Consider the following 12,840-nt stretch of genomic DNA (forward strand, 5'->3'; position numbering starts at 1 on the left):
CTCCTTCTTGTTCTTCCGTTCACTGACTTTCCGCTGGGCAGTCACCCATGGAGATCTAAAAAAGGACTGTAAAGACACTTCAGGGACATTAAACCTGTGACAGCAGGCAAAGTCTCAAAGTCTTGACCTAACAGCCTAGTTCTGCCGCTGGTTTGTTACAATGTATCAGTGTGTGAAAGAACAAGCAAGCTGAGAAGTGGTGCTGCTGTTATCTGCACTGATACATTGTAGCAAACCCTCCGTGACATAAACATTGTATATCAGTTCAAACTGTGCAAGGTTTTACAGCCTCCGTCATGCATGAAATCAATGAGACACAGACACCGGGTTCAAGATTTCTCTTTAGTTTTGTTGGTTTTTCATCATTTGAAAAGATTATTTTACAGTTTTTGATTTAAAATCACACACACAAAAAGAAGGCACTTGAAAAGATTCCGCTTTTCTCACCAAATTTGTTAAGAAGATTAGCTCCCCCCGTGTTCTCTCCAAAATCAGATATACAATAAAAATATAGAATATCATAAAAAATAATAACCTTCGGGAATATCGGCGGCCCCTTTAAGGGTTAAATATCCCAATGTGTGTTTTCCTGTAGACAATCCTGCAGAGCATTGCACCCACTGTGCTAGCAAATCTGATGGGACAGATAATATTGCAACCAGATAAGTTTATTTTGGAAAGTGCCTGCAGCACAGAGGATTTCAGGTCATCTTTGATCAGTCGTTCTGGCCGCGAGCGACACTTGTCTTTTATTGCAATAAGGCACTAATGAGCTTTTTTTGGGAATGAGTTAGCAATTCTTATAGATGAATCAATGGGATTACAGGTCGAATTTGGTATAATTTTGGAATCCAATGAAATAAATTAAGGGGACAATGCAGATAAAACTGATACAATGTGGCCTGAGGAATCAGGGTATGAGATTGCCCTTTCAAGATCTGCATTTTTCACAACCTGGAGTGCTCCTATAAAGGTAATGACAGGTGGAGTTAAATGACAGAATTCTGTAGTCACCACTAGGGGGAGCTCACTGCATATAGTTTATTACGGAGAGCACTGTATAAACAGTGTGCAATGAGCTCCCTCCAGTGGTGGCTTCAGGAAGTTAGAAGCAGAGAGTTTGTAACTCTGCATGAAAACAACCTCTAACTAATGACATTTTGGACCTATATAGATTAAAAAAAAACAAAAAACGAAATTATTTAATGTTTAAAGGTGGATCCATATATGCATGCCCTTTCCATGGCAACTGTCCATGGTCCTATGAAGGCCATGCAAACCTTTGGGTACTGGAGAACAGCAGAGGTTTTCTTTCCTGACATCTGCCCTTCCAATTGAGAGTGTCTACAAGAAAACACAAGCCGTAGAGACAGTCCTAGCACCGATCCCGTCCATGTCACTATCGCTCTAAAATCATATATACAGATATACATATTTATAGAGTGATAAACTACTTAAAGAAACATAAAACTTTTTATTTAGCGCTTGGCTGCCCCCTGGTGGACACGCCACGCACAGCAAGCATTATTTTTATTTTTCTTTACGTTGCCTGTGCTGCAGCGGTTCCATGAACATTCTTGCCGTCCGTGTGAGACGAGTGACAATAAAAACACTGCGCGTTAACGTCCGTTTTCCTCCGATCGCAATCAAAATTGCGTTTCGAAAAGAGAAAACTTCACTGGTTAAAAAATAGTAGTAGCCCTGCGATAAAATGTGCAATTCCAATACAGCAAGAGGACTGAGCGATGAGCTACTACTCTGGTGGGAGGGGTATAATGGTGATTATATATTCACGCCGAGCCCCCTGGATCCCCCAGATCAATAATAATAATAAGGCACCGTGATGGAAACAAAGATTTAAGGCAAAGGGTTAAATGTCCAATTTTTGTGGAAATTAGGAGGAGGCGAGAAGGCACAAATTTTGTAATACAAGGTGCGCACTTAGCCTAATATGTGTTCTCAGTCATCCAATCAGATAGCCCCAAACATGCAAGCACATGTGGCCGGATGCCGGACTGGTGGATTTTCTAGACTACTGGACATCCAAACAATTAAAGATTAGGATAGTCCTTCATTCAATAATCCAACCCTTTCGCCTTGCACTTGGGAACATACCAGAACCAAAACATTTTTCTGAACTATTGAAACTTAGACCCAAAAAGCCGAGAAAAGTGCACTTTCAGATCTCCCAGACCTAAAGATTGGCACCCTGCTTGTACGTCATGTGTCACCCTACGATATCCGACGCTAAAAAGGCACTTTGCACCTCCCCAAATCAGGGCGGAGGGGACATGAGGCCCGGAGTCTTCGGATCAATATTGCATTTCACAGAGCGGCCTGGTCACTGTTCGGTCTGAAGGCGACGTATCAAACTAAAAAGACTGGAAAAGTTCCCCGAAAACCAAGCCTATATCGAAGCAGAATAGTGAACACTATGTCCCCCAGATGATTTTTTTTTAAACTTCTGTGGTTCTATGGTCCCTAAAATGTCCTTACTTTACAACTTTAAAAAAAAAGAAAATTCCAAAAAATTTCAAACAATCCAAAAAAATCAAAAATTTGAAAAAATTTTAAGAATTATTTTTTCACGATTACGAAGTGATTAAGACCCGGACTGTGTCCTCCAATTAATATACCCTAATAGTGTATTCAAGTTATCATATGGAGATAAAAAATGTGAACTTTCCCCAAACTTTCCCAAAATGCACATTTCTCACTGAAAAAAAAAAAAAAAAAAAAAAAGAAAAAAAAAAGGAAACAAAAAAGAAAATTAGTTCAATCCCGACTGTGTCCAGCACAAAGGGAGACAACCCAGTGTGTGATCAGCAGGACCACGTGCCCCCCGCATCCACTCTGCACAACTGCACCCTTCGTTCCACAAGAAAAAAAAAAAATAAATAAAATACAAAAAAAAAAAAAAAAAAGTAAAAACAACAATTCCTAACGCTGGCAGCCGTCATGATAATCGCAACACGCAAACTTGTGAATCATTAATACTTTTCCTTGCGCCCCCTTATTGACAGCAGGTCCTCAGAGGAGCGGGGAAGCTCCCATCAAGTCCAAAAAACTGGAGCGGTTTCTACCCACCCATCCCCCGAAATAAAAGTGAAATAAATCTACGGGGAGAAAAAAAAAAGAAACAATATATGATTTGGGATTATTAAAGACTATTACATTTTTAGACAAATACTTTAAAAATTGTTGTGAATTGTTGTTTTTTTTTAAAAAAAAAATAATAATAATATTTTCATTAGTTTTCTAAAGTTGTGAGAAATATTCGCTCTCTTTTTTTTTCCGCTAATTAAAAAAAAATTTAAAAAAAACATTCATTAGAAATACTTAAGGGTTTTGGTATCAAAGCGGCAAAAATGGGAACCACCAATCCCGTGAACACCGTGGCATTATATATCAGGTGCTGACCCCTCCCCCAGCTGGTAGCGGTAGTAGAGGCCACGCCCATTCCTCTGTCCTTCCACAGTCTGGCGCGGCGGTGAGTCCGCGCTACGGTAACAAGCCCCGCCCCCCCGGCAGTCATTAGCTGGCAGTCCTGCGCTGCCTTAGAACGCTGTACACGTCGTCCACTCGGCTCAGCTTCTCAAAGAAAGGGATGAGGTCCAGCAGCTCCGTGTCGCTCATGTCGTCAAACCAGGACACAACGGGCACCTGCGGAGGACAAAACAGTCATTTATTGCTGCCAATATGGCTGCGGTGATCACCCCAAGTCCAAGACAATGGAAACCTCATACAATTGTCGGGTCCCCTCCTGTCCTTGCGCCATCCCCTCGTGAAAACGAGCTGCCGACAATAGAGATCATTTTTAGGCTGCAAAGGGCAAGGATCGGGCTCCTGTGGACGCTCATTTGGCCGATCATCGGGCATCTCACGGCATCACACTACTCCTCATCTCCTCTGTCTGGCGTCCGTCGTCTCTGCACGGCGTTATACTCGCCGCCCCTGATGGCACCGGCCAGTCTATCCTATATATCCGGACATCAGATGCTGCACAATCACACTCACTGCAAACACTGCTAGATCTGGCAACATGCACTCTCAGCTCTGCTACATCTGAACACTGTGTTAGGAGTAGTGCAGTGGAATTCAATTTGTCAGACGTAGTAGAGCCGAGTCTGTGTCGTGTCAGATGTTACAGTCCGGCCGCAGATCTGACAAAATAAATTCTGCTACAACTGATAGACTGTACACTGCAACATCACGACAACTTTATACAGGACACACATTTAGCTCTGATACTTAGGACAGACCCCATACTGCTCAGTGAGATGTAGTAGTGATGCCGCAGTGTTGAGTCTGTCAGATGTCGAAGTGATGAAGCAGACCCATAACTGCTACATGACAGTAGGAGCGTTGAGTCTATTGTATGTAACAGACTATAGTATGTCAGATGTAGTGATCTGCTGCATCACTACTATATGTGATAGGACTGGATTCTACTACCTTGGACAGGCTAAACTTTCCTGCGCCCCCGACCGGCTAAACTCTGCTGCGCCCCCCGACCAGCTATACTCTGCTGCGCCCCCCGACCAGCTATACTCTGCTGCGCCCCCCGACCAGCTATACTCTGCTGCGCCCCCCGACCAGCTATACTCTGCTGCGCCCCCGACCAGCTAAACTCTGCTGCGCCCCCGACCAGCTAAACTCTGCTGCGCCCCCGACCAGCTAAACTCTGCTGCGCCCCCGACCAGCTAAACTCTGCTGCATTGCTACTATATGTGATAGGACTGGATTCTACTACCTTGGACAGGCTAAACTCTGCTGCGCCCCCCGGCCGGCTAAACTCTGCTGCGCCCTCGACCGGCTAAACTCTGCTGCGCCCCCGACCGGCTAAACTCTGCTGCGCCCCCGACCGGCTAAACTCTGCTGCGCCCCCGACCGGCTAAACTCTGCTGCATCGCTACTACACTGTGTTCCAAATTATTATGCAAATAATATTTTCTCAGATTTTCCCAAATTACCTATATGAATTGCAGTCATTGTAATTTTCCAGTCAAATAACTATTAGAGACAATTGAAAGGTTTTTGTACAAACTGCCTATGATAACAGGATATTTAAAAAAAAATAAAAACTCAAACTGCACTCAAAATGCAAGTTCCAAATTATTATGCACAGCAGAGTTTTCAACCTTTTCATTTTAATAAAGAACAAAAAAATGGTCATTTTTGAAATTATAAGCATTAGCAGGTTATTACACACTGAAATCAAACAGTTTTCAACTCAAAACTTTATTCTAGGTGATGTTACATTTGCACATAGGACCCCTTGTTCGAAAGGAGCTTCTGAACTCTCTCGTCCATTGAATTTGTCAGGTTTTGGATGGCTTCTGCTTCAATTGTTTTGCATGAGGACAGAATACCCTCCCAGAGCTGTTGCTTAGATGTGAACTGCCTCCCGCCATCATAGACACTCCTTTTGATGATGCTCCAGAGGTTCTCAATGGGGTTGAGGTCAGGGGAGCATGGGGGCCACACCATAAGTTTGTCCCCTTTTCTACCCATAGCAGCCAGAGATGCAGATGTGTTATGTGCAGCATGAGACGGGGCATTATCATGCATGAAAATGATCTTGCTGCGGAATGCACGGTTCTTCTTCTTGAACCATGGAAGGAAGTGCTGTTTGAGAAACTCCACATATATTATGGAGTTCATCTTTACCCCTTCAGGGATCCTAAAAGGGCCGACAATCTCTCTCCCCAGGATTCCAGCCCAAAACATTACTCCACCTCCTCCTTGTTAGCGCCGTAGCCGTGTTTGCATGGGGTGTCCATCAACCAGCCATCCTCCACTCCATCCATCTGGACCATCGAGATCATTTCATGCATGATAATGCCCCGTCTCATGCTGCACATAACGCATCTGCATCTCTGGCTGCTATGGGCATAAAAGGGGACAAACTTATGGTGTGACCCCCATGCTCCCCTGACCTCAACCCCATTGAGAACCTCTGGAGCATCATCAAAAGGAGTGTCTATGATGGCGGGAGGCAGTTCACATCTAAGCAACAGCTCTGGGAGGGTATTCTGTCCTCATGCAAAACAATTAAAGCAGAAACCATCCAAAACCTGACAAATTCAATGGACGAGAGAGTTCAGAAGCTCCTTTCGAACAAGCGGTCCTATGTGCAAATGTAACATCACCTAGAATAAAGTTTTGAGTTGAAAACTGTTTGATTTCAGTGTGTAATAACCTGCTAATGCTTATAATTTCAAAAATGACCATTTTTTTGTTCTTTATTAAAATGAAAAGGTTGAAAACTCTGCTGTGCATAATAATTTGGAACATGCATTGTGAGTGCAGTTTGAGTTTTTTATTTTTTAAAAAATATCCTGTTATCATAGGCAGTTTGTACAAAAACCTTTCAATTGTCTCTAATAGTTATTTGACTGGAAAATTACAATGACTGCAATTCATATAGGTAATTTGGGAAAATCTGAGAAAATATTATTTGCATAATAATTTGGAACACAGTGTATATGTGATAGGACTGGATTCTACTACCTTGGACAGGCCAAACTCTGATGCGCCCCCCGAAGGGCTAAACTCTGCTGCGCCCCCGACCGGCTAAACTCTGCTGTATCACTACTATATGTGATAGGACTGGATTCTACTACCTTGGACAGGCTAAACTCTGCCGCACCCCCAAAAAGATAAACTTTGCTGCACCCCCGACCGGCTAAACTCTGCTGCATCACTACTATATGTGATAGGACTGGATTCTACTACCTTCGACAGGCTAAACTCTGCTGCACCCCCAAACAGCTAAACTCTGCTGTACCACTGTCAGGACAAAGGAGTCAGATGTAGCAGAGTATGGTATGTCATGTGTAGTAGTGTTGCAGCACAGTCAGCACTGCGACATCTGACATAATGAACACTGCTACATATGAAGCATATGGACACAATCGCAAAGTATTGGGATGCTTACAATGCAACTCCATAAACACACGGCCAGATCTGAGCCCCCCTTAACAATGACTGCAACTAGAGGCTTGTTAACCCTTTAATGACAAACCTTCCCTGAGAGGACCTGACAATCTGGCTAAGTCCATAACTTCTTAAAGTGACAGGCGCCCTGGAATAGGTCTTACCGCATTATCCGGATGGAAGATGTAGGAAGCCGGTGAGTTATCAATAATAACCAGTTTATTCAGGTCTCTGCCCAGTCGGCTTAGGTCCTTGACGTAATTCCCCCTGTGGAAGGCACAAGATTCCCGGAAAAGGCGGGCTCGAAACGCTCCCCATTTATCCAGCAGGTCTGCAACCGGGTCAGCGTACTACAAGCAAGGAAAGATGGAGAGTGAGAGCAAGCGGGGGATCAAGAGATCCTTCAGCAGTAAAGAACACGGGCTCGGACCACCACCTCCAATGTATTGGGACTATATTCTGCTGTGGGGACCATCAGCAGTAAGATATTGAGCTACATGGATCACAACAATGAGATTTCATATATTTTGGGTGGACTTCCCTTTAAGGCTCACCTTTGCCAGGCTTGCGGTGAATAGAACGCACTCAAACATCTCCCCCATTCGTCTCAGGAACTCGTCCACGTGAGGCCTCTTCAACACATAAACCTAGAAGGGGGATGGGAGAGAGTTAGAAGAACCAGGGGGAACTAGAGATCAAGGTCCAGAAGTCTGGGGATACAAGGATCCGAGCGGGAGATCACTGAGGCTGCAGAATAGGGAGTGCAGCTCTGGGGTATAATACAGGATGTAACTCAGGATAAGTAATGTATGTACACAGTGACTGCACGAGCAGAATAGTGAGTGCAGCTCTGGAGTATAATACAGGATGTAACTCAGGATCAGTAATGTAACGTATGTACACAGTGACTGCACCAGCAGAATAGTGAGTGCAGCTCTGGGGTATAATACAGGATGTAACTCAGGATCAGTAATGTAACGTATGTACACAGTGACTGCACCAGCAGAATAGTGAGTGCAGTTCTGGAGTATAATACAGGATGTAACTCAGGATCAGTAATGTAATGTATGTACACAGTGACTGCACCAGCAGAATAGTGAGTGCAGCTCTGGAGTATAATACAGGATGTAACTCAGGATCAGTACAGGATCAGTAATGTAATGTATGTACACAGTGACTGCACCAGCAGAATAGTGAGTGCAGCTCTGGAGTATAATACAGGATGTAACTCAGGATCAGTACTGTAATGTATGTACACAGTGACTGCACCAGCAGAATAGTGAGTGCAGCTCTGGAGTATAATACAGGATGTAACTCAGGATCAGTAATGTACAGTACAGACCAAAAGTTTGGACACACCTTCTCATTTAAAGATTTTTCTGTATTTTCATGACTATGGAAATTGTACATTCACACTGAAGGCATCAAAACTATGAATTACCACATGTGGAATTATATACTTAACAAAAAAGTGTGAAACAACTGAAAATATGTCTTATATTCTAGGTTCTTCACAGTAGCCCCCTTTTGCTTTGATGACTGCTTTGCACACTCTTGGCATTCTCTTGATGAGCTTCAAGAGGTAGTCACCGGAAATGGTCTTCCAACAATCTTGAAGGAGTTCCCAGAGATGCTTAGCACTTGTTGGCCCTTTTGCCTTCACTCTGCGGTCCAGCTCACCCCAAACCACCTCGATTGGGTTCAGGTCTGGTGACTGTGGAGGCCAGGTCATCTGGTGTAGCCCCCCATCACTCTCCTTCTTGGTCAAATAGCCCTTACACAGCCTGGAGGTGTGTTTGGGGTCTTTGTCCTGTTGAAAAATAAATGTTGGTCCAACTAAACGCAAACCGGATGGAATAGCATGCCGCTGCAAGATGCTGTGGTAGCCATGCTGGTTCAGTATGCCTTCAATTTTGAATAAATCCCCAACAGTGTCACCAGCAAAGCCCCCCCACACCATCACACCTCCTCCTCCATGCTTCACGGTGGGAACCAGGCATGTAGAGTCCATCCGTTCACCTTTTCTGCGTCGCACAAAGACACGGTGGTTGGAACCAAAGATCTCAAATTTGGACTCATCAGACCAAAGCACAGATTTCCCTGGTCTAATGTCTATTCCTTGTGTTCTTTAGCCCAAACAAGTCTCTTCTGCTTGTTGCCTGTCCTTAGCAGTGGTTTCCTAGCAGCTATTTTACCATGAAGGCCTGCTGCACAAAGTCTCCTCTTAACAGTTGTTGTAGAGATGTGTCTGCTGCTAGAACTCTGTGTGGCATTGACCTGGTCTCTAATCTGAGCTGCTGTTAACCTGCGATTTCTGAGGCTGGTGACTCGGAAAAACTTATCCTCAGAAGCAGAGGTGACTCTTGGTCTTCCTTTCCTGGGGCGGTCCTCATTCGAGACAGTTTCTTTGTAGCGCTTGATGGTTTTTGCAACTGCACTTGGGGACACTTTCAAAGTTTTCCCAATTTTTCGCACTGACTGACCTTCATTTCTTAAAGTAATGATGGCCACTCGTTTTTCTTTACTTAGCTGCTTTTTTCTTGACATAATACAAATTCTAACCGTCTATTCAGTAGGACTATCAGCTGTGTATCCACCAGACTTCTGCACAACACAACTGATGGTCCCAACCCCATTTATAAGGCAAGAAATCCCACTTACTAAACCTGACAGGGCACACCTGTGAAGTGAAAACCATTTCCGGTGACTACCTCTTGAAGCTCATCAAGAGAATGCCAAGAGTGTGCAAAGCTGTCATCAAAGCAAAAGGTGGCTACTGTGAAGAACCTAGAATATAAGACATATTTTCAGTGGTTTCACACTTTTTTGTTAAGTATATAATTTCACATGTGGTAATTCATAGTTTTGATGCCTTCAGTGTGAATGTACAATTTTCATAGTCATGAAAATACAGAAAAGTCTTTAAATGAGAAGATGTGTCCAAACTTTTGGTCTGTACTGTATGTACACAGTGACTCCACCAGCAGAATAGTGAGTGCAGCTCTGGAGTATAATACAGGATGTAACTCAGGATCAGCATGCTGAAATGTCTTTTCAGGATCTTGTTGGTTGTGGCCGGCGCTGACCACAAGTAATCAAAAATAGGCTGAAAGACAATAGCACAGCCTATCCTGGATTACTTGAAGCTAGCAGCGGTCCTAGAAGGTGAGACGGATATCTGGACAATCTTCAGACTGTAGTCAAGTCAACTACAATTCCTCCTTGAAATTTGTACGGTCACATGATAAAGCAAAAAGAGGTGCGATGATTTACCTGGTGAACCGTTCCATCAATCTCAACAGGAATGATAAAGTCAGCGTTATTGACCGGCTGAAAAATAAATCAAATAGAAATAACTAACACAGTTCTACACGATCAGGAAAACATTGCTGGTTTCTGATTTCCAAGAACAGTGCCCCTTCTGTCTATAGGTTGTGTCTGGTACTGCAGGTCAATAGAACTGATCTGCAATACCAGACACAACCCACAGAGAGGGTGGAGCTGTTCTTCTGTCTTTCCCCGTTTCGATATACATGCTTGCTGGCAGTGAATGGAAACATTACTGGTTACACTTGATATCTGAGAATCTGTCCGGATCCTGAGCTGCCGGCAGTGACGCAGCGTGACCTTAGCGATGCTTTGTATCAGTGACAAGCCCCGGACTTTAGTTTACATTCATTAACAGCAAACAAAGAATTTACAGTAGATATTAGAAAGAAGCAGAACTTTCCAGCATGGCTTTATTCACACTGGACCGGACTTATCAGAATGATTACTACTTGTAGATCCCAGTAGAATAGTTTACCTTGAAGGAACTATGAACTAACGTCTCGTCCAGATCAATGACCACACAGATCTTGCCAGCATCCTGCGGCTTCACCTCTGGCAGAAGATACTTAGTCGCCTAAAATGTCAAAAACAAAAAGTTTAGAAACTTTCCGTTGTGTCTCAATGAAGGTAGAAGATTGACACCAGTAATAGCAGGAATTCTAGGACAGTTCCTGCCTTCTCCACTAGATGGTGCTGTATAAATTTCAACCTGGAGAAACCTCAGAAATTAGAACAAGGTGCAATATGTAGAATCATTAAATTAGTGCTGAAAAGAGGATGTGATGACATTCCCCAATTTACTGATCTTCTCTGTAGGCTACATTCACACATCTGTATTACGCGTCCTAGTTAGTGTTGAGCGATACCTTCCGATATCAGGAAATATCGTATCGGATTGGATCGGGCCGATACCCAAAAAGTATCGGATATCGCCGATTCCGATACCGGAAACCAATGCAAGTCAATGGGACACAAATATCGGAATGAAAATAAACCCTTTCTTTCCTTGTAGGTTAATTCTACATGAAGTAAAACAACTAAGAATAATGTAGAATGACATGAAAAGCCGGCAATTCATCAGCGGCATACACCGGTACCCGACAATTTACAACAGAAAGAATAGAGCATCACACATAGATTAGATAGATAGAAACATGTCAGTCACATATATATGAAGTACAGTGACAGTGTTGCTTACTGTACTTGTCATTTAGTGTAAAGGATTTATTTAAAAAAATAATAGTGTTTTCATGCACCGTCTCTTTAAGAAAGCCGGCCGGCAATTCAGCATCTGTACCCGACAATTTAGAATAGAAAGAATAGAGAATCACACATAGATTAGATAGATAGAAACATGTCAGTCACATATATATGAAGTACAGTGACAGTGTTGATTACTGTACTTGTCATTTAGTGTTAAAATAAAGGATTTATTTAAAAAAAAATTGGCGTGGGGTTCCCCTTAATTTTAGGCTCTAGCGGAGGTTAAGCAGACAGCTGGGGCAAATGTTTGAAGCCTGGGAAGGGGGTAATACCCACGGAGCTTCCCAGGCTACTAATATCAGCCCCCAGCTGAATACCTAGCCTTTACTAGCTATTAAAATGGGGGAACCCCCCAAAAAAAATAACGTGGGGTCCCCCCTAATTTAATAGCTAGCACAGGCTAGGCAGACAGCTGGGGGCTGATATTAATAGCCCAGGAAGGGTGCCATGAATATTGGCCCCCTCCCAGGCTAGAAACACCAGCCGTCAGCCGCCCCAGAAATGGCGCATCCATAGGATGCGCCAATTCTGGCACTTAGCCTCGCTCTTCCACGCTGCCCTGGTGCGGTGGCAGGGGGTAATAGGGCTGGGGTTGATGTCAGCTTATAATGCCAGCTGACATCAAGCCCAGGTTACTAATGGAGAGGCGTCTATAAGACACCCCCATTACTAACCCCATAGTCAAAGTTAAAAGAAAACACAACACCCAGAATAAAGTCCTTTAATTGAAATAAAGACACAATCCTTTATTGTTCTAAATTAAACCATACTTACCATCACGCCCATTCCAGCTGAAGCCAACGATCTCCTGCAATAAAAGTAAAATAATAAAGCAACCTCATCCTTACCTTTCCATGGTTCCCACGACAGCTTCAGCTCTGCTACATCGAGATGACAGGCTGGACCGCAGCAGAACGCTGCCATCCAGCCTGTCATCCCGCGGACACTGAGAAGAGCAGGCATGCTTGCGCTCTGCAGTGTCTGGCTGTGACGGCATAAAGATGAGACGAGTTCATGTCCAATGAACTCAGCTCACCTCATGCACGTCACTGACAGCGTGGGAAAATTCTCATGCTGAAGTGCTGAGTGCAGGAGAATTTTCCCACGCTGTCAGTGACGTACATGAGGTGAGCTGAGTTCATTGGACATGACCTCGGCTCATCTGGATGCCGTCACAGCCAGACACTGAGGAGTGGAAGTATGCCTGCGCTTCTCAGTGTCTGCGGGATGACAGGATGGATGGCAGCGTTCTGCTGCGGTCCAGCCTGTCATCTCAATGTAGCAGAGCTGAAGCTGTCGTGGGAGCCA

At 43.9% G+C, this 12,840-nt stretch overlaps 1 protein-coding gene across 1 annotated transcript in view; it reads right to left on the reverse strand.

The window, feature by feature from the left end:
• Nucleotides 1-323: 323 nt before the first annotated feature.
• The window catches only part of CTDSP1 (CTD small phosphatase 1), a 36,550-nt gene continuing 24,033 nt past the window's right edge, over nucleotides 324-12,840 (reverse strand). Inside the window, exons 3-7 of the mRNA XM_073647411.1 lie at nucleotides 10,745-10,843; nucleotides 10,213-10,269; nucleotides 7,494-7,586; nucleotides 7,104-7,289; nucleotides 324-3,663 (exon numbers count right to left, since the gene is read on the reverse strand). Coding sequence (XP_073503512.1) covers nucleotides 3,535-3,663; nucleotides 7,104-7,289; nucleotides 7,494-7,586; nucleotides 10,213-10,269; nucleotides 10,745-10,843 — 564 coding nt within the window. The 3' untranslated portion in view covers nucleotides 324-3,534. The remainder of the gene's footprint in view (nucleotides 3,664-7,103; nucleotides 7,290-7,493; nucleotides 7,587-10,212; nucleotides 10,270-10,744; nucleotides 10,844-12,840) is intronic.

This window comes from Phyllobates terribilis, unplaced genomic scaffold (genome assembly GCF_046119375.1).
Source record: "Phyllobates terribilis strain yellow unplaced genomic scaffold, ASM4611937v1 Scaffold_9__5_contigs__length_417890890, whole genome shotgun sequence".
In the NCBI taxonomy this organism is placed as follows: Eukaryota; Metazoa; Chordata; class Amphibia; order Anura; family Dendrobatidae; genus Phyllobates; species Phyllobates terribilis.